We start from the raw sequence: 23,271 nt of genomic DNA, 5'->3' as shown, positions 1-23,271 counted from the left end.
ATTCCAATGGAGGCCACTTGTCAAATGAAAAAGTTTTACTGATGGCATGACTGTCTCCATTTGTCTTTAATACAAGATTTGATAGAAGGGAACTAACCAAAGCCTTTCCCCCATTATAAATGAAGACTATACTCTAGACTGAAAATAACCAATATTTATTATTTAAAATAATAAACAACTACTACTTCTTCTCAACTGAAACCTCTATTTACTCTAGAAACATATTCAAGTATGAAAACATTTATCTTCAATGGATGCAACCATTCCACAGGCTTAACAGAAGAATACAATTTAAATTTTTAAGTGCTCTTAAAAACTTATATTTTCTAAAATCTCGCTGTCTGCTTAAGGAGCTATAAGGAGAAAGCAAACTCAAAAGGAAAATCTTTAAAAAAATCTGCATGTTGGAAAATGAAAGAATGTGCATAACATTTGTGCAACACAGACACTCAAACCACACCCACGGTACACTAAAAATTAAGATGGCCATTTTCACCACTGTTTTTCCAAACACAATCATCTCTCTGGAAAAAAAGCCCTGGCTCCTGCACTGCAAGCACATTGCCTCCTGGTCTAAATTCTCAACCTCAGTGGGTTTAAAAATTAAATTCTCCTCCTGCTGGCAGGCGAGATGTGTGTATCACAGCAGAGCCGCTTTACCTCCCAGCCGGCACTGTCACTGCACATGCTGTTCCCCTCGGTTAGTACAATTCCTTGGCCTTGTATGAACTAGGGATGAAAACACTCTGTTTGTCACCCTGCAGCTCTTTCCATCTCTAGCTCTGCCACACTGTCCTGGAGCACTGCACCACTGCCAGCAGAGATTGCCATTGCCAACACCTACTGCCAGCCACTGGGGAAAAAGGTAGCAAGTCTTAGTGGAAAGCCAAAAAAAAAAAAAAAAAAAAGCATTAGGAGTTTTCTAGTCTCCTCGGAGTTCTAATTGTATCACTAGCTACCTAAAATAAAGACCGGTCTCACTGACTATTTTTATCCCTCAAAATTAATTTACAGCACATCTGTCACAGCAGGATATACCATTTCCCTACAGAAAATCAGTATTTCTCTCGTGCAATTCGTTTTTCGATAGCACATTATATATAATGCATTCATGCACAAACAGTTCATTCTGCCCTGGTTATTTTCCCTGTCATAGCGTGAGTATTTTTAGCCCTCATGTGATCCTCCAGTATTTTCCAGCTCTGCTTTAGTCATCCTGCTCTCACTGAATATTTCAAACTAAAAAAATCTAACAGCCTTCAGATCTAAGAACCTCTCACATTTTCAGTTTCCATGTAAATAATTAATTTTATTAAGCTGTCTTATAGCCGTGTATTTTTGACACCCCACACCCATACACTAGAGAGTGCTCCATGGAGATTTGCTTTGACATACAGGAATTCTTACATAAGACACTAAGCTAAAACCCTGACAACCTGATCACTATTTTCAATTTGGATCAGATGAAGCCTTTTCCGCTATTTCCCGCAGGGAGCATTAGAACTGGCACAAACAACAGTGCCCTAATATTTTAATCCTGTACCACAGTTTTGACTCTACATCTGTAGGCTGTTTACCACTGCATTAGAGAAGAGCGGAGGCTGGAGGAGATCGAAAGTCGGCTCAGGGCTGGCAGATGGCATTAGATCTAAAAGCAGCTGTGGTGCTGCTGCCAGAGAACTTGTGGTGGTCTGTGCTGCTCCTTGAAAGAGGAAAAGACCCTCATCTCCCCACTGGAGAGCTGCATTCACCTGGTGAAACCTTGCTGCTCCTACTGTTTCTAGAAGCAGACTGTGGCATGTTACCAAACCCATCCACCCACGGCACCAGCATCAGCTCAGCCACAAATCAGCTGTCTCTGAAGGAAGGGACAAGGCAACATGAGGGTGGCACAGCAGATTAGTTGTAGGGACCTATTTATGCTTCCATTTCTGAGCTGCCTTATCCATGACCTGCACTGACTCCTCAGTAGGATCATCTTTGGAATGGGGAGGGCTATGGCTGCTGGCCTGCTCACCAGCTAACACAAAAACCAGTGCATTTTTAGATTTCTTGAGTTTTGAGTTGTTTTAAAAGTGTTTACTTTTCAAATTAAATAAAGACCACATTCTGGATTTATAGAGATGCAGGTTAATACCCATTTACAGGTACATTACCCATTTAGCAGCTACCTGATACCAGGCATCCAGTTAACCTTTAGAGTATGATTAAAATATCAAAAATTATTTTAATTCATGCCAGTACCTTTCTGGGTAAGTATTCAGAGCAGCCTTTAAGGATCTGATCACTTGTTAACTCAAGGACATGTATCTTAGTCTACCTCTGAAAATACATTGTTAGAACAGTGTTATAAAGCAGTTATGAATAGTCAAAATCATCTCCTAAATTACTCAAGCCCAAAACTCAGTCAAAGGGCATTGGAAAAGTTACTCCATGGAGCAACAGGAATCACCTGAAATGCATATGAAACTGCCAGTAGCTAAAGTCAATTATTCCTTTAGAAATTCATATATCTAATCAATTTAGAATAGGCATATTTTCAAGCCTGCCAAACCCCCAAATATGAATGAATGCCCATATATCTGCATGCTCCTGACACCAAACAATAGATGTGTACATTTAGATACATACATTGCATGTTGCTTAAAAACTTTCTGATTATGCTGAAAGATCTTTTGGGTTCTTTCTTTTTTTTCACTAGTGCTTCCTTTTGTTTTGTTAAAGGACTGACTAGGCATTATTAAAACTTCAACACTTCAATGTTAATGTAAAACAAATCATACAAATTAATGATGGCACCAAGCTGTGTGGTGTGGTCAGCACGCTGCAGGGAAGGGATGCCATCCAGAGGGACACGGCCAGGTTTGAGAAGTTGGTCTGTGCAAACCTCATGAAGTTGAACACGAACAAGTGCAAAGTCCTACACCTGGGTCAGGGCAATCCCAAGCACAAATACAGGCTGGGTGGAGAATGGATTGAGAGCAGCCCTGAGAAGGGCTTGGGGGTGTTGGCTGATGAGAAGCTCAGCATGAGCCAGCAATGTGCTCTTGCAGCCCAGAAGGCCAACAATATCCTGGGTTCTATATTATGGCTCCTATGGCAGCTGTAATGATTACTCCTTTACTTCCAGCTAAGTGTGGAAGACAGAGGTACAGAAGCACATCTTTCATGGTAATTTCCCAGCTGCCCAGAACTTGCTGCTGCATCATCCCAATTTACTCCCAAACAGCAGATGAGGCACACACAAGCCGCAGACGCATACAGAAGTCCTCCCAGAACATTAGCAAGGGTTCCCATTCCTGCCAATGTGCAGGTTCTGTGATGGGGTGAGGTGAGGCACAAAGGCATCATAGATCAGTGACACGACAATATGCTCACCCAGAATTCAGGAAAACCATGGAATGACTGACACCTAACTGAATTAGTTCTGCACCCAGCATCATGTAATGTCCGTACCCCACCATCCTCAGCTCAGAAATTAAACTAGTGTCCTGCCTGTCATACTTCTGGACAATATTTAAGTTAATAATGAAAGACATTTTCCATGAAAAAGTTAACTCTCACAGCTACAGGATCTTCTCAAGACTCATTACACTATCTCAGTTGTATAATCCCATCCAAAGACTGAGAAGGCACACACAACCAACAACACAAGACATTACTGCATTATCCTCCATATCAGCTGGCTGGTTCTACTCCAGTAGCTATTCAATTTCTGTAGGATTGTCACCTCCACAGCTTTAATTTGGATGACATATTTGTGACTTTGGGAAGAACAGACCATCTGTAAGAAGAATTAACAAGCACAGTAAAGTCTGTGTTTAATAAAAGTGCCTTTTCCAATTTCTGAATTGGACAACATTTTGACATAAGCGCTTGGGGTTTTCTGTTTCCAGAAAGACATCACATGGGAAATTGGAGGATGCCAGACCCTGAAATTCAGAAGTTCAGGCATAAGACGGTGCAAAACAAAGATGTAAACAAGCTTTAGAAGCCCAGAGTAGCACTGGCCTGCTATTAGGTGCCCTATTTCCTGGAAGCACTAATGAGCTGAAGGCAGCTGGCCAAGTATGCTCCACTCTGACGTCAGAAGTGATCAGAGCAGAACACTGAAATCTGGGTAGGATTCCAGAGCACAAGGCAGCCTGAAAGTGAGGGTGCTTCATGCTTCACACCTGCCCCTACTTTTGTGAGTACTGGTGCATATCCGAGACCATGAGAGAACAGGTCACAGATTTAAAATCAACTGAATATTAATCCTTACTTGAGGAATGGGTTAGCATAAACCCAGGACAAACCAATCAAGAAATTAGGTGTGTGTGCATGGGTATTTCCATATGCACAAACCTATGTCCAGTAACACTTTTTTAGTGACTAATTTCTTTCTTAAATGCTAGCTGCTCTCCTGTTCACTTAATTCTCAGTTAACAAAACCAGCATCTGCTTAGTGACTAGTCATACCCACATTACATAAACACCAAAGATCAGGTTTAGTCCTTTGGCCTGTTCCAGAAACACTGCTGTGGTTTAACCCCAGCAGCTGATTGCTCACTGATCCCTGCAGTGAGATGAGGGAGAAACTAAAGGGGAAAAGTGAGTAAATTCATGGGTTGAGACAAAGACAGTTTAATAGGCAAAACAAAAGCCATGCAAACAATTCGTTCACCACATCCCACGGGCAGGCAGGAATTAAGCCATCTCCAGGAAAGCCAGACTCCATCACCCATAATGGTGATTTGGCAAGACAAATGCTGTAACTCCGAGCATCCCTCCCCACCCTTCTCCTTATTCCCCCAGCTTTTCTGGCTAAGCACAGTGCCATGTGGTATGGATTATCTATTCAGTCTATTGGGGTCAGCTGTGTCCTGGCTGTGTCCCCTCCAAATTTCTTGGGCACCCCCAGCCTGCTTGCTGGCAAGGCAATGTGAGAAACTGAAAAAGCCTGGACTCTGTGTAAGCACTGATTAGCAATAATTAAAACATCCATGCCTTATGTTTGTTTCAAATTCAAAATTTAGCACTAATCTCCTCTGAAGCATTACCTCTATTCTAGCAAAACTCAATACAAGCACAAAATAAAAAATTAGAAGATTGAGGTATCTTTGTGAAAGAGCAAAACATATATGTTTTTCAGTTAGGAGGACTAGCATACCCAAATAATAAACATACATAAAACCAAAAATATTTATTTTTCTTCTGGACAGCCCTTAAGATTTGGAAACATTTTACTCACCATAAAAATTTAAAAATGTATCAGCCTCTGCAAGCATTTTCCTATAAAGGTGGAGGTGTGAAAGAGGAACACACTCCATTTAATGTTCTTGAATACACTTGCACATAACACATTCAGCAACAAGATGGTTAAAAACCTTTGTCTCCACCACCAAACATTACCAGAGTCCATGTCATTTACATGGAGGGGGTTCAGTGGAGGAGACCCTATGCTCATAGGGCTAGGTCAAACTAGAGCATACAAGATGTTAACTTTCTGCTGTCTCAAGATGCTAAATCTATGATGAGGTAAAAAGAATGGCACAACCACCCAAGAAAATAATTTTAAACTAGTATTTAAGCAAAGTGAACCACAGTTTATAATTGTCTTCAGAGAGAGAAATGGAATTCTTTAAGATGCAAAATACCTGCAGTTGGAGAGTTTGCATGGTGAGACTTTTTGGGCAGGTTAAAGATCTGTTCACCAGGATCTGGTGGAGGAAGAGCATCTTGGCCTTGTCGAGCTTCCACAGGATCATATTCCTTCCCATCATAGTTAGCATCAAAGAACTTCTTAAACCATTGGATGAAATCTAAGTTGTCTTGGAAGCGCCCTTTGACCAGTTTTTCCACAGGAATTACCTAAAAGGTATATATTAATATACAATATTACATCACTGCCATTTTTAGGTATAAAAATTACATATACACACTTATTTGAAAAAAGAAATCTACTAATAGCATCAACAAATAAACCTCTGTCATAGTTTTGTCCCTAAAAGAAAGGGTCAATTTACAAGTGCTCTTAAAAAATGAAAACAAAACTCAATGAGACCCAGCCTTTGAAGTAGTGATACAGTAGGTTTATGCAAGCCTTTATAGCTTTTGTTCCACAGAAGTACTCTCTTACATCCCATGGGTGCATCCTATGATGAATGACACTGTCTGGGAGTAACTCTATATTCAGCAAACTAGGGATTTCTGGTTTCAATGGACATGGTACAGTTTGATGTACTACAAACAATTCTTCAAAAACTCCAGATAGATGTTTCTCGCTCTCTGTCCTACTGTTTGAACTACAAAACACAGCAGCTTTTCCAAGACATGCTGAAGTTCAAACCAACTCACATTTTGGTAGCACATGGTCATCATATGAACCAACCCTGAGGTTTTAACCTTGTAATTATTTTCTGTTCCACATATAGCTATACATAGAACAGTTGGTGGACATGCAGAAGTTGACTTAAATGCCTCATGAAGTTCTAGCAAAACAAAGGAAAGGCAATAAGAATGTCTCCATATCAATATCTCAGAAATTTTTCACAGACATGAAGCCTCCAAAAGGTGTCTTCAGCCAACATTACAGTATTCAAGGCTTCCAGACACTGTGGGCAGACAGTGACTACAACTGCAGAAGAGGGGCCCTGCTTTGCTTAATTCATGCTGCTGATTAAACAGCCAAGTTAGGTGGACCTTAATGCCTCTTGAATGCTATGAATTTTCAGCTGGAAAAATGTTTTCATTTCTTCTTCAGGATTAAGCCAACTGTACAGAATTTTATAAATCTGTGAGACTTCTGCAAGAATTGATATTGCATTCTGCATGTCTTTTCAGGTTGTTCCATCTGTACCTTAACTCTACATTAAAAAGGCATGGTAAATTTGCTCTCTACAGGAAAATTGACAATGTTCACTACATAAGTCTTCCCACTGTTTCACTAGTAAATCACACTGTAAATAAAAGTATCCATAACATTTCATGAAACAATGAGGATTTTCCAGTGCTTCATAGAAGTCTTAAGGGACTCTCTGTTATGACTGTTTAAATTTCAGAATAAGGCAACACTAAAAGCCAGGGCAGAACCTTAAAAGGGTAAACAGGTAGTGCATCAGTGTAAAACTATAAGCACGATAACATAACTTCCATTATTCATTTTTATCAACACAGTAATTTATATTGGTGAGTCTGTCAAACTCTCACATTCAAGCATAAACCAAATACCTTGAGGCTGAACAAGCATTTTCTCAGAGGCTTCCATTCTTAACTTTACAAGATCACACGTGCTACCCAATCTATTAAATCACTGGGTAAAATATTCCAGCTTTTGAATAATTTAAATTCCTCAAACCCTGCTTTGGACAAAAAACATGGAATACTTATAAGAACAGCACATTTTTTAGTTGTTTTTGTTGGAAATTCAGGTCAACAATAATTTTACTTATCAAAAAATTAAGATTCACTGATGACAAGGAATTTCCAACACATGGTGTTTTTTTAAAGGGTTTCTGATATTAAGATGTAATGAGTTAGATGGCACAACTCCTCAGCAGACATGTGGACTCTATTTTCAATTTGTACCTAAATGGAGCCAAATACTAAACTTCTTCCTTTAAGCCCAAATACCCTTTTCAGATGATGAAAGGTCAAAAACATCAACATACACCACTTGCAATTCCAATTCTCCATCCAAAAGCTGAAAAAAGTGCATTTTCAAGTATTTTGAAGTTTGTTTCCCCTATTTATTAATTTTACACGATTTATGTAACTTTTGAAACATGCAGAGATAGAAATACAAATACAGAATGCCTACCTTATCCACATTCATTCTTTTAAATGATGCCTGCAGAAGTTTGAAGTTGTGAATGTACTCATGCTCCAGCTTTGCTTGAAACTTTACTTTCTTCAAGCTAATGCACCCTGGGAACAACATGTCCATGAACTGGCAGTAAGCTGCTCCTACAACAAGAGAATGCATTGACGTTAATCCAGATGCACCCAGCTAAGAACAAATGGTGTTTAATGTCATTAGCAGAAAGCATGAGCAGAAAGCAACAGTGCTGAATAAGTCCCTGCTGTAATTCAGCCTAACACTATGCACCCAAGGCCTGCTTATCTAATGTACACTGAGCAGTGACATGTTCAAGTGGTTCTTTCCCACTCAGTCTGGACCCACAATGCGCTGTTGTGCAGCATCTGAGGAATCACCTCGACTAATGCAAAGTGAAATGTGTGTTCTCAAAGTCCCCATACACAGCAGAACTGTCCATACAATGAGAAGATAACAGTGAAAATGGAAATCTCTTAATAAGCTTCCTCAATCCCCACAGTCCCCTGAATTCAAGCAAGCCAGGATCATCTTTCTTATGGCCCTTGTGCCCAAATATCAAGCAAGTCCAATGCAATTATTTAAGATTATATTATATCAAACCATAATTAAAAAATAATATTTGCAATGAACATCCTTACTGACTTTCATTTCCTGAGAAAAGCATTTAAATAAGCAGCCTTTAGCGTAGTCCACCCATAGCTTTCAAAGCTGGGCTAGCAGCTTTACTTCTCACTCAGTCAGGTTCATAACTCCAACTTTTGAGAGCTTCTGAAGTTACATAAATGGTAGGGGTGTGTATGTATAACTAACCCAGAACAAAGAATAAAGTACATGGAAAAACTTCTAACCAGCATCCTGAGGACAGCTAATAGAGACAGCATTTCTTGCATGCAGGGAGCTTCCTCCTACAGCATGATGCCACTGTCATTTGCAAAGCCTTTACTGTTGACACACTCAAATGCTGAGAAACCAATATGAAAATGCTTAAGGAAATTAGAGGAAAAGCAATTTTCTTTCTTCCTCAGAAGATTTTTCTACAGAATGCTTTATACTCAACAAAGATTCAGTGACGTCCACAGAGGAGTGCAGAGGGTGCAGCCCCTAAGGCTTGAGCATCAGGGCAGGAAATGATTGCCCCATTACCCCTGACAAACTCAATTTCACTTCCACAAAAAAGACTGCTGTGCTTTTAGTGCACATTCTTTGACAAAGAAGTGTCCAGATCTCACCTAACAGTTCAGTGCACTATCAACAACGATTTATTATCACAAATATTTCTGAGTGTTCACAGAGAAACCAAAGTAACAAAGCAGACACCTGGCTTGCCCAGTTTTGCTGGAGAGTCAACAATAACTTGAACTTTAAGTAATTTTTCTCCATGGGTATGCATGTGTTTTGACAGGACCAACTTTATGCATGAGATGGTTCTCATTCTCTGTATCCAGTCAGCCATCAGATGAAGAGTTACCAAGATCATCACTTCCCAAACAGAAGAAGAGTTTAAGAAAAGAGTCCAAAAATGTTCTCTGAAATACCAACACAAATTTTGCTAAGGGACTTACCAAGATCCAGATTTAGTGCTGAAAACCACTGTCATTTAAAGAAAGAATCTTTTCACATTGCTTAGCTTTGTGGGGAAAATGGTTACTAAAAAACCTCATTTTCCAAGGACACCTTGTGCTTAGCTGTTTGCAATGGTCTTGATATGATTAGGAATCAAAGTAAAATATTCCCTAGAGGGAAAGGGGCCTTCTGGCAAGTTTCAAGCATCAGATGACAAATTTGCATCTTCTTACAGAAAACTTTATAAACATAATTATTTATTCAAAATTCATCCTTAGCAAGTGAACTTATAAATACATGGCAATGGAAAAAAATACATTACAGTTAAAAGCACAGATATACAGATAATGCATAGCTTGAGTACATTTATTATTGTTTAATTTAATGCAAAAGGATTATTATGCAATCATTTAATATTATAAATTGAATTTGTTCCTAACTCTGTCCTTTCATCCTCCCCATACCCCAATTATAAGCTTTACTCTGATATTTAAGTAATTGCCTGGAGGCCCTAAAAATGCACTGCATAACCTTTCATCTATATCCTTTTACAAAACTAGAAGCCCAAAGAGTTCACATGAGATTTTTCTCCTTCTGCTGGTAATGCAAATTCCTTCTGCATGCCTTGAGATAGTCTCTCTCTAGTTAGGGTATTTCCTTGTGTTTTCTGTGCTGGCAGTTGTTTCTGTGCCTTTGCCAGCCAGGAGGTGGTCCTGGGTCTGCACAGCACTCGAGGGCAGAAAACACTGGACTGCATCCACATGGCAGCACAGACCTGTTCTCTGACACAACACTGGAGAGGCTGCTGGGCTGTCTCCCCAACAGGATTTTATTGCACTGGCAAATACAGTTCATTAAAATACTCCTTCCTGAAGTACAGAGGCAATAAACAAACATGGATTGAATTAAACCTTGAACTATAAAGAGAGGCAATTTCTTCCAACTCCAAAAAGCCAGAGACTTGTCTACCACACCAACAGCAGAAAGTAAAAATATCATTAGTCAACTGAGACAACGTTGAGGTTATGTATGTATTTAATATTATATAGATGTTGATTTATAATTTAAAATTTTACCCCCTAAAGCTTGTCAGATTACATTTAAATGGGAAACACCAGCACAACAGAATGGGGACACTACTGCCTACACTGCCCATGGCTGAGATTTCCTGGAGGCAGCAGAAAGGGGAGCCCTGCTTAAGTGGTGTGAGACTGCAATGCCTTTACCTTACAGCCACAGCATATCTGTATGGTCCTCTGCATATGGGACAGCACTTTAGCCTATCCAATGTACTACACAACTGAAGTTTCAATGTAGGTGCATAAGAAAGGAATCTTTAATGGAATACAAAGAAAACTACAGTAGAGATGACATTATGGCTTGTAACATACCTCTTGCATAATTTATACAAACAAAAGAATTTTTATGCTGCTATATTTTATTCAGTATTAAAAAACTTCCCTACATTTTCTGAAAAAAAAAAACCGCCAAAAAACCCTCAACAATCCCCCCACATCCGCAAAAAATCAACCAAAAAAAACCCCAAAACTAAATCTTATCAAATGTGCACATTACCAGAATAAATCTATCTTTCTGACTGAAAAACTTTGATATGCATAACACACACAGAGAAAGAAATAATTTGACATCTACTCAAATGAAAGATGAAAAGTACAGCTGGTGGCACTGGAGAAGAGGGATCAATGCTAAAAACCTCTAATCCTTTATTAGCTAACAAGCAATTTAGAATCACTGGCTAAAAATCCTTTTGTGTTTTGATCTAGAATATTGATGCAGCCATTAGTTACAGGAGATATTCATGGGCTAGACTCTGAAACGAGCCTGCAAACGTGGCTGTGCTGAAATCACCCCCAGCAGCTGCTATTTTTAGCCCCATTAGTGAGCAGAAAGAGCCCAGCAGCATCAGGGCTTTGCAGGTGTTTCCTGGGCATCCCGGGCTTGGGGCAGGGCAGGCAGCAAGGGGAGGGAGGGCACTGAATTCACCAGGCTGGGCAAGCAGCTGCCAGAGGAGGGGAAGAATTCAGACACAAGGGAACAAACTCAGAATTGAAAAGGTGGTTATTCAAAGCTATTAAAATTCAAGAACTTTGCCACGTGCAGTGGTAAACCTGAAAATTACTACCAAATTTATAAAAGCTGAGTATCTTACAGCATTTTCAAGCTGTAGACAATTCACTAGTCCCCTGCATTAAGCAATGCTGGACTAATTTTAGGTTCTGTCCTGTATGTCTTCTTTCCCTGCTTCTGTGTTTCTTTTCCAGACTGTCCATGCTGACTTTGCTTGCTCTGAAGCATATGCACACTCCATCATTAGAGATTTTCAGTTTTTCTCCTCTCTTTCACCATCTGGAGGCTGATGAATCCACAAATGCAAAGTACTATTTTCTTGATTATCAAAAATACTTCTGCTCCTGACTATTTAAATCAAAAGGAAATTAAAGGAGGTAACAATGAAGACAAGAGATTCCTGTTTGCAACCAGTTTTTACCACTCAGTAAACTTCCTGGATTTCAGATTAGAGATCTGAAACCAAGACCAGACGCTTTGTTTTCTTTAGCATTGATGTTAATATATTTATAAATTAAAAGGAAAACTTCATTTTCAAACTAACTTCTTTTAATATATTATAGTTAGAACTTCTTATGCTAATAAAATATTTAGTAGAAACACTATAAATATAAGCAGGTACTGCCAATGTGTGTGTGCCCTACACAAATTTGGTCAATCTTTCACATCTAATGTCAAAAGACTGTCCCTCACTGCTCCTCCCTGAATCCCTGCAGTGTGTGGGAGCAAGATCCCAGAAAACCATATAAAACCACACCTGCCAACATGGAAAACAAAGGGCCCATGAAAAGACAGGGTCTTGCTGGGGCAGGTGTGGGACAGATTTCTTTTAATTCTGATACCCAAACCACAGCAAACAGAGCTAAGTTCTACACTAGAAATTTGGTATACAAGTTTAATATTAGCTTTGCTCTAAAACTGCATAGAAATCAAGTTTAAACCTTTTAACCAGGCCTCAGTTTGATTCTCATACACTCAGTTTTTGAAAAACTCCATTTGGGAAAAAGGCTGACTGTGCCTTTTTCTGTAACAAAATTAGTTTGCTTTAATGAAATATTTAGAGAATACAAAAACACATATCCAGTCATGTTAGATAGAAACTCCTTCAAATTGTTCATTCTCTCCAAAGAGAGAACCACCTGATCATGCATTTGGAAAATACAGGGTGATTTGTGTATGAATTAGTCATCAGTACTTCAGTTCCCTATGGCTGCTTACACTGATGGAAAGCTGCACACACCCCTTATTTCTGTTGCTGGGACAACAGCAACAAGGAAAAAAAAAAGCACTGACTTGCAAGGAGCACGTGTGTCTTAATAGTTTTGATAAGAAAGGGAGAGGAAAACCCACAAATGCCAGCAATCGTTGTTTACAGTACAGCAGCACTTAGGCTTTCTAGAATTGCTTCCTCAGCAGTGATGTTTAGGTAAGCACACAGCAGTAGGTTTTCAAGTCGGGTATCAGAGTATAGTTTTTCACTTAGATTTCAAACATGGGTGCTCTGTTATGCCATTCAAAGGGGTTTTTTTAAAAATTGGGCAATGAAGCTGGTGAAGGGTCTGGAGCAACAGCTCTTACAAGGAGCAGCTGCTGGAGCCAGGGTTATTTAGCCTGGACAAAATGAGTCTTGCTGGGGAACTTTCTTGCTGTCTACAGCTACCTGAAAGGAGATTGTAGCTGGGGGTTATTCTCTTCTCCCAAGCAACAAGCAATAGAACAAAGGAAACAGCCTCAGGTTGTGCCAGGGCAGGTTTAGATAGGGTATTAGAAAAAATTTCTTCCCAGAGAGGGTTGTCAAGCATTGGAAGAGGCTGCCCAGGGAAGTGGTGGACTCACCATGCCTTGGAGGTATTTAAAAGTCATAGAGATGTTGCTCTCAGTGACATGGTTTAGTGGTGGACTTGGCAGCTGGACTCCATGATCTTTACATCTTTTTCCAGCATAAATCATTCTATGACTCCATGTCTGTGAATGTAATGTTGTTTTACACACAGCCACATGTTTAAGAAACAGAACACTTTATCTTGAATGCTCCACTGGAGAGACCATGGTCTTCAAATTCCTATTTGCATTTCCAGTAGCACCTATATGACTTAGTATGTAGGTCAACATAATTTTATTTCTCCAGTCAACACACCCTCCCCCAGGCCTTCACCATGATTTAAGAAGTTCCAGCCCATTTCCCAGTGAATGTTCAAGAGCACATTAATTTATACCATCTACTTAGTTGTAGAGAAGCAAGTTTTTATGGGGCTGTGCATCATTGAAGCCACTCTGGCCTAACTTCACTAGTCTTGGGAGGGCACTTAAAAAGCCCTAAAAGTGATGCAGATTAGAGTGCAGCCCTGCCCTCCTGCTCACAGTTGCATGGGCACAGCTGCCTCAAAGAGGGCAGGGTGAGCACCTGCATACAGATGGGAGCTCCCAAAAGCAGTGCTGCTAGCACAGGAAACAGCCTAAAACAACTATGTACCTCCTCCCAGCCTTACCAACAGCCTCTGAGACAATGATCACTTAAATAACATCTGCTTCCAAAAGTCCTGCTCCACACAGATAGGGCATGCATGTGACATAATCCAGAATATCCACTGATCTCTTTAAATAATGGATATTGGAGGGAGGTTCCCCCCCATGTTAACTTGTATTCTCTTTTTCTTAAATATGTAAATCATTAAGCTGCTCATAAATTATACACAGCGGGGTTTCTAATACTTAAATTTTTGGCAATCATTTATTTTGGAATTCATTAATTTTTAAACTGGAAGATCAGAACAATTTCAGAAAACATAGTTCTCATTTAACCTAAAATAGCTGCATAACTCATCGTGCCTAAAAAAAGTACCACACAAAATCTAACAAGCTCTTTAAACCAGAGGGAAATCAAGAAACTGACTGCAAGTGAGTGCTATGAGTAATTAAATAATTATTTTTAAGAAGGAAAAACCTCGTTCTGTTCTATTCCTCCTGAATTCTTAATGAGTGACATTTAAAGAAATAAATTATTGGCTGGGAATCTCATGATACTGCTTTGCAAGCTTCCTCAAAAAGTTTTGGAAATGATTTAAACCCAATCATTAACGTTCATTGTATCCCTCTAATCCTAAATATCATATGGAAGACATTAGAGAGTCATTGACACTGAGTATGGTCTGTGTTGCATGACCTCAGGACAACATGCCAGTTCCTTGAAACATGCCTCACTTACAGAGTGCAAATGGGATCAAGCCATATTTTAATCGTGTTCCCAAGTTGTGCTAGAGACCCAGCCTCTGCAAGGTTGCCAAATAGGGAAAAAACCAAAACCACCAACATGGAAATATGCTTTGGCTTCTCAGCCACACTGGGCTGCAGAGGAATGCTGGCACCAAATGCTCCAACAGGGTCCTATAATGCAGGTTTTAGCAATAAGCGTGTAGGAAGTTCTAGGTTAATATAGGCATTGAGCAAAATGCACCTTCTGAGACATGGAGACACAAATCCCATGCCCACAGAGGCTGTGGTGAAGTTTTCCTCCAAATCTCAAGCCAGAGAGGTGACACAAAGTCAAACAAAGAATGACATCTGCCCTATTGTCACCTGCCTGCTCTCCTTCGACACCAGGGTAGCAGAGTGCCAACAAAAAGTATATATAAGGGGACCACATATTTCCACAGCCAGGAACACCAACTGAGATATGGTACAGAAGTCACCACATGAGAAATTCCCTCTGGCAACACCCAGGGCATCTGTAGAGAAAGCATCACAGTCTAAAATTTGAAAATGCCAAACCACATGCTTTCTTTATAATATGGCCATTTATTAAACGCAAGGGAAAAAACAACCCCGCATTCAACCCTTGATCCTTGCATACAAACCCTCAAAGACAGAAGCTGTATGCACTGGGGGTGCAATTGCATTTGCAAGTTTATAATTCTACTAAGAATTTTCAAATGCACAAAGTGGGGAGAGTCTGTATCTCCTTAACCTCATAGGATCACAGAAGTACAGCTGAGTCAAAAATTATACCTGGCTCCAGGCCACATTTTCCTTTCTCTCCATTTACCATTTCCTTTATATTATATAGCTTGTAGACATTGTGTTGTTGTTTTTTTTTTTAATTCATATGCAAGGTTCTATAGTCTCCTGCCTGGCTCTTATTTTGAATATACTCTCATGTAACACTCTAACATTCATTAAAAGCCCTGCAACAAATACATTTGGTATTCCTTGGAGATGAAAAACAGCCTTACTAAAGAAAATTCAGTTACAAGCTGCTTAGTCAGAATTCTTTCTAAGAAGCCACTGTGTATTCCTGAAAAAAATAGCATGACTCCTAAGAAACAATTGATGCCATACTTCATATGAAACTCCTGTTCCCCAAAACTATGGGTTTTGCACATGGGATCCTATGACATTACATCCTCTCAATTGTTCTCTATTATATTTCATTGAAGTATCAAACTAAATGCTCTCTCTAAGGCCAATCTAAAGGGAATGCACTACGCCTTCTATTAAAACTATGCTTTATAAACTTCATGTTCAGGTAAAAAAACTTTGCAGGAAATCAAACCCAGAGTCCAAAACCTGACAATATGACACGTGTCTAAAGCAAAAAGAATTGTGCTGAGATGCTTGGAGAGATTTTCCCTGTTCAGCTGTCAAAAACTAAATTACCAGAGGAACTGCAGACTGAATTAAGACTCTCCAGACTCATCCATAACCTGGCTTTCTTGGCATATCATTCCCACAGCAGGCCTTCAGAAAGCTCAGGGGACACTGCACTTTGCTTGGCCTACTTAGCAGAGACAAAAAACACATCTAAGACTCCCAAAGAATACAAATACTTTATGACTAAGCCAGCCTCTTCCTTTGCTGCTCCTCATCCTAGCAGCTCTGTTCCTCTAAGTGGGAATTGAGAAACAGGCTGGTATTGCTACAGTATGTGTATTATCAAAGCTACTTTTACACAGCAATGAGGAAAAGGAGGTCTGATTGCTTTTTCTGTCATTGTAACTACTGTCATATTAAGCTTCAGATATGTTCTAGATAAAGCCTTTAGTAAAGGCAGAATGTCACATTATTCCTTCTAGCTTAAGCTCTGAACGTCAAAAATTATTGCTAAGTTGGCTGCAAAATGTGGGCACCCGTGAGGTCTCACAGCCAGGTGCTGAGCACAAGCATATGCCATATCTAGGTTGCTCCTACCTCCTAAAAGTAACGCCTTTGGCTTTTAATTCAGATATAACATCCCTCCCACTTTCCCTCTCCCACTTTTTTTGGCCCCACATTTAGCTTTTTCTGGCATTTTGATTGCTCCTTATTAACAAAAATGAACAAGAACTGAATAGTCATAAAACAGCATGACTAATCTTAATGCTTTTTTCTAAAAAAGAAGAAAATGTCCATACAATTTCACAGTAGGTTATAAAAATTCAGTTACAGAAGCTCTGCAGATCCCCATTAATGCTGTGAAATGCTTCATAGCTGTAACGAGTTTCCCATATATTTCTTCCCTTTGAAGTCCTGGAGAAATGCTGGTATTTTATGGAAACGAGCATTAATCTGCATGAAAGCTGCCAATGGTTCAAGGGATATCAGCCAAAGAATGCCAAAATGAATGAGACTGGATATTCTCAAACTGCAGTCCATACCATGCTTGCTTGCTGGTGCTCTGCCTGCTAGTTGGCTCATCATTTGTACTACTAGTTTCTCTTTTGAAAGCTACACCAGAAATAGGCTAAATTAAATATATGTACATTAAGTAGAATTAATATATGTATAACATATGTACATTAATAAATGTACATTAAATAGATTACTTTGAGTTTACAGAGTAAATTATATTAAATGCAGAAAGATTCCCAAACATGCTTGTCCATCTGTCTTCAATCCCTACACATGGATGCCTTGCACATGAGAAATGGACTACACAGTCTCAAATGGGAAGGACCTATTTAAGACCAAGATTACTGTTCTAGTGTTTGCAATAATCTATCAATGTTTAGATTCATCAGTTCAGAGAGTAAAGTCCTCCCGAACACAGGAAGTACTGTGCTAGAATGCTTCTTTAGAAAAGGAACTACTAAAGCTCCTTCTGGATTGTAAAGCACATGAATGTGAAAACAGGAATGTGTAAGCATCAAGTTCGACTACCAAACCAAATAGGGAAATCGAAATTAACAGCTTTCACCGAAAAGACAAGAATGTAGAAGCATCAGGTAACAATAACAATACAATCCAGGAAATTCTAAATGAAGAAAAGATTTAAATTTATACAGAATGGCATAAGGGCTGTAATAAGATGACCCTTTTTCAGTTCTTCCCTTGAGGTGTGTCCCAAAATCATCACTGTAGGTCACAGAAAAAGTTGTATAAGAAGCTGTGTAATGAAATGGGACAGTGGATTTGTGACAGTTCCCATGCTTTTCCTCTCCCTGCCCCACCCAGCTGAAGTCTCTCTATCTGATCTTCTTACATAACTTTAACTCATTTTATTCTGCTTAGTCAACATTTTCTTAAATCACTTCTCCCCTCTTTTCAGAAAGAGTTTTGGTGAAGTTTTTTATGTCTTCATTGGTTTTTTTTGATTGTGTGGGTTTTTTTGTGTAAGCCCACACACATTTAACTTGATTGAGAACTCAGTTCAAAAGCTTCCTTTCAGCTATTTATGAGCATTTAAACAGCTACACAGGAACAAGTCAATAACTTGTCTACTATGCTTCCTGTTTCAAACAATAGCAAACTTTGGGTATTTTGGGATGCAAACGTCCATTTTCTTCTATGTTTCTATATTCTTCAGTGTGTGCATGCATATATCTATCTGTATCTATCTATAGCTACTCCCTGTGTGAATTCTGTCTTTATATATACCAAAATAAAATACTTAGGCTAACTTCCTGACATGTAAATATAACAACAGCTAGAGATAACACTTTAAAAAAGTATTTCCCATGGTCTATGTCTTTAGTTGTTCAGTTTATATCAGTTGCTTACATTGACTTTATCCTGCACTTTTTCAACCTCATTTTTATGGTCGTTGTGCAAGGCTGCAAGTATGGAACTCTACTTCTGCAGCTGAAAATTGCTTTTTTTAAATTTTGAAGAATAGGCTACAAGACTATCAACCTCAAAAGATTACTTGTATCTTTCAGGGAACATCTCTGAGACATAAAATTTACCCAGAATGGTAGGTAAAATCAAATATATGAATATAAGACCCCATTTATTCATTTGGTCTGGACCAAGAAATAGCTGAATTCTGGTCATGTGGTTCCTCTTCCATGTGCTTTGAACACTGTCTTCACAAGATATTATCTTATCTTCATAATATATTACCAGCATGTTAGTTGTCTGGAAGTAGCAATCTAAGTTAGATTTCCTCCACCACAAACTCTTCCTCCAGCAAGCATCTTCAAATTTAAAAATCACAGTAAGAAATCAGAAAGAAATCATTCCCCAAGGGTATGTATATTCACAGTGAAACATCAGCATTTGTCTGTGTCACTTCTAGCCACCATCCAGTTACAGACCCTGTTGTTTAACACCTATCTTCTAGCTGCAACCCTGATTAAACCAAATGTCTGACGTATTCAAACAATTACCCGTTTATCAGGGCTCATTACCAAATATATTTACAACAATAACTCAGATTTAAAGAGAAACAGGAAGACTTTGACAAAGTTCTAAAGCCCTCACAGTAGCTAAAGGCTCATTTCCTCCAATCTATGTTTTTTCTTCAGTCACACTTGTGCTTTTTTCCTGCAAAAATCAGAAGGGATTTGAGAAACCTCATCAGGAATGAAAAGAAACTGGAGAATTTTGTTGATCTGAGGTGTCAGTTCTCTATTTGTCTCTTTCTCAGTTATGCCCACTCTCCATTTGAAGATACCACCCCAGTGGCTTTAAAACACTAAAACTTATCACTGTATTCTTTTCTTACTTAGCCAACCTTTTTATTACTTCTATGTATCTCCTGCTACATTTGTCTCATTCACCTCTGCCTTTGTTATGCTTTCCCAAGGTACCTTATCTTCCCATGATTAACACAAATGCAAAAACGCTTCCTGTGCACATACATTAGTCTCTTTTTTTCAGAGTAACTGGTTTTTGTCAAAGTTAAAAGTTATCTATTTTCAACAAATCAGACTTTTAAAGTGGTTTTAAAATAAACATTTGTAGAGTATGCTTTCTTACCTGAACAGAGTTGTTCAACTTTTGTGTAGTTTAAAGCTAATATATCATTAACCCATGCAATGATGTCATGTCTGCTCATAGTCTCCTGGGTTATAGAGGTAGAGTACACGTTGACCGCCATTCCCCAACTAGGAAAAAAAAGAGAGACAAAAATATTTTTGACATTTTGGTAATTGTTTTCTGAATACAATGAATGCATGCTTCCTGTTCAAAACAGGAGAAGAAAACTCAAAGCCTCTCTTATTTATTGAGAAAGGAGGTGTAGTATTTATTCTTTGATGATACGTAACCTCCTCAATGTCTTCTTGGAATCTGTGAACATATTTCTCTGGCTGTCACTGTGAACTTAAAGAACATACAAACCTACAGTACTCTACTTCATGCCAATAAACCAGAATGAGACCTAAAGATACATAGACAGGATCAGAGACCTGAGATTTTGTCACATTGTGCTGCACCAATACAGTGATCTGGCATCTGTCAGTTTTTTGCCACTGTAGGATGATCAGGCTCCCTAAATCAACATTTAATTTTAGATAACTTCTAAATGATGAAGTAGCTGTTCTACTTACTGCAATGCTGATTTCTTACTGGGACGGGGCCCTTTTGGATCATTAATTTAGTTCTGAACAGTCACAGAGTGAATATCAGATAATCTCTGTTATCAATGTCTATTCTGAAAGCAACTGAGATTTGCACCCACAACTGTCTGGTTGGAAAGCTGCCGTGGAGCCCGATTCTTCTCAAACATTAGGAACATTTCCTCTCAGCTTAAACCCATTTGTTCTTCTGCCAACATTATCCTCCAGCTCTAATGGCTTTTTCTTCCCCAGAACGGATTTCCTAGTGCTTTAGACACAGCACTCAGTGTCTGTCCCATTGCCCAGGTAGTCTAGATTAAACAAATCAATGTGAGTCTCTTATATCAAGTCAGACATTCACTGACTGGTCATGCCAGCAGTCCTCCTTGAACAGACAGTTTCAAACAGTGTTCAGATAACATTTCACAGGGACTTGGTAAATGACACTCTGTGCTTGAAGTTTTCACAGCTACTTCACCTTAGATGGATTCTTCTAGTTTGCAAAGGTCCCTTCCTGGAAGCTGGCAATTCGTAGTAGCTTTTATCATGTTCCCAGGTACACAGACCACAGACACATACTACTGAACTTTGCTCCCTGTTATCCCACACATCCGTCACATCTTTCTGTTGCAAGATGTTGCAAAGGGAAAAGATGAGCACACTCAAGTTTATCTCATCAGTAGTTTCAAAGAGCAGAATCAAGTTCATGGAGAGAGTAACTAATACTCCCATGAGTAATGGATTTCAGAAAGTCCACTAGAAGCAATCCAAGTACGAGGTGTCTCAGAAATGACCACAGAGTCAAAGTTGAATGATTATTCTTGGTTTTCTCGGGACTGCACATGTTCGTCTCTAGTGGCACCCTGGAGCTAACACTTATCTGCCTAGCTTTGGTGCCAGTCCTGCCATCTCAGCTTTGGACCTCAACTTTTCAGTCAATGCAAGAGAGCAGGATCTCCTCTGTAGGATCTGAGGTCTGCATGGACTATTTCCATTGAGAATTTGCAGCGATGTAACCCTTTGAAGCCTGATAGACAATTCTGCAGGGAATACAAAGACTAAAATGTAAAATGTGTGGGAAAAACCCACCAGCACAAAACTTGACTTGGTAACTAAGTACATAACACAGAGAATAAATTTAAATACAATATTATGAAGTTTATAATACAGGCCACTTTCTAGGAAACAAATCTCACAGACAGAAGATTATTCAAGTTGTTTCCATCGACTGACATTAAGATTCAAGACATAAAATCCTCAAATTTGCTTTATGAGGAATAAAAGAATAAAGAGAGAAAATAGGGTCAAAAAATGCATGCCCCAATAGTCAGGCAACCACTGCCAGAAATTAATTCGGGACCAGGCTGCCTCCCTACCAGCTTCTGTACAGGCAGCTCTGGAGCAGAAGAAGATTTCTTCTTTGGCGAGAAGAAATCAGCCTGTGCTCAGTCTGCTCTGTTCTTCCCGCGGGCTTGCATGCAGCACAGCCAGTTGTGTGAACACAGCCCTGTATTCACTGTAAGAGCTAGCAAAGGTCGCTCTCTTGGCATGCACTAAGTGCTTGGACTGAATCAAGTGCTAGGAACAAAGTTTTAGAATCAGGGAGTGCCCTTTTACTCTTAAAACTACACCATAATGGCTAACCATAAAAGTTCAGCTTCAACATCAGGATGGAAGGCACTGAGCAGGCAAACAACCCCTTTGATACCAATGGCATCTGAAGTTTGAAACAGTTGGGTTTTATTTTATTATTCCTAGCCTTTTTATGTAGATAAAAAACTAACATACTACCACCCTCACTATTAAACTAACATGTTAAATACTGTATGTAAGATCAGTTGAAGAAAGAAGAAATGTATGTATGTAAGAAATACAGCTTAATAATGAATTTAGTATTAACTTAGATTTAAGAATAATGAGCTTAATAATAAACTGACAGTTCAATACAGAGGAGTCCACTGAATTCTACAGCAACTAGAGATATTTAGATGAGGGTATTTGTAATAAAGCTACTCTGATCTGTAATTGCCACTACTTCAAGAACATTTTAATTGGCCTCTGAGGCCAGGAAGAGCTCAGAAAAACCATCAGTTACCACTAGTGAAAAGGGAAAGTTGACTTTGTTTAAAAGATCAAGAAAATACACACACACAGAAAGGAAGCAGAACTTCCTTCATCACATTTTTCCACAAAGAACTGCAAAGAGAAATACCCATCTCCCTGCAACCCACAGGGGAGCAAACAACTTCCTCTGCTGCATTGCATGGGGTGGGGAATTCTACTGCAGGAAACTGTGAGTAAATGAATAACCTTGAGTTTTACAATGCTACCCTGAAGGATACCTGTAATACAACTTACACTGCATCTGCAAATGAATTATTATGGTCTAAGGGTCAAACAGTAGTTCAGACTATTTAATAGAAACAAGTCCAAGCTATTAGAGACAATAGCTTCAGATTTGTACACAAGTATGCACAAGGGCCTATGAGTACAATTGTAAAGCAAAGGCAAAATGAATCATAATTTCTGTTTAAAAACTCAATAACATGCCACTGCCATTCATTTTTGAGTGTTTTGTTGACATATATGTGAATATTCCACAGCTGCTTCTCTTGAAAGAGTTCACCCTGTCTTTGCATCTCTTGTTCCCCACCCTCCTACTGGTTACGTTCTAAATAAACTCAGCTGGGAAAGGTTTCCTTTACAGTAAGCATGTTCTAATTTGGTGCTCAGATACACACATTTCCTGTTTGCCACACAGAGAGACCTTAAACAAAACAAAAAAGAAGGAAAAAAAGAAAAGAACAAGCAGGTGCAGGTAGTGCAGCTACCATGCTCAGCAACAGTCAAGAACCTCTGTGCTCAGCATCTACAGCTGGACTGGGGTTTTCTGCAGGACTGAGTTCCCAAAGTGCCGAAGTACTTTGAAAAATGTGATCCATCTTCAAAACACATTAATAAACATGTGTAAGGTGATGCAAGAGAACAGCTGGACAGGCAGAGACACACAGGCCATATTCTGAGCAGCCAAGTAGCTAACAACTTGAT

General features: G+C 39.2%; 1 protein-coding gene across 4 annotated transcripts in view; it reads right to left on the bottom strand.

The window, feature by feature from the left end:
* Positions 1-23,271, bottom strand: part of MAPRE2 (microtubule associated protein RP/EB family member 2) — a 98,920-nt gene that overhangs the window by 17,256 nt on the left and 58,393 nt on the right. For 3 of the 4 annotated variants that reach the window (XM_088174721.1, XM_088174706.1, XM_014874328.2), the window contains exons 3-5: positions 19,643-19,770; positions 7,802-7,947; positions 5,640-5,853 (exon numbers count right to left, since the gene is read on the bottom strand). In XM_088174721.1, the coding sequence (XP_088030847.1) occupies positions 5,640-5,853; positions 7,802-7,947; positions 19,643-19,763 (481 nt within the window). In that variant the 5' untranslated portion in view covers positions 19,764-19,770. The remainder of the gene's footprint in view (positions 1-5,639; positions 5,854-7,801; positions 7,948-19,642; positions 19,771-23,271) is intronic. The other variant, XM_014874329.2, reaches the window with a different exon arrangement.

Source organism: Sturnus vulgaris, chromosome 1 (assembly GCF_052056855.1).
Source record: "Sturnus vulgaris isolate bStuVul1 chromosome 1, bStuVul1.hap1, whole genome shotgun sequence".
Taxonomy (NCBI): domain Eukaryota; kingdom Metazoa; phylum Chordata; class Aves; order Passeriformes; family Sturnidae; genus Sturnus; species Sturnus vulgaris.
The sequence above is the reverse complement of the archived record's forward strand: the minus strand, read 5'-3'. Positions and strand labels throughout refer to the sequence as shown.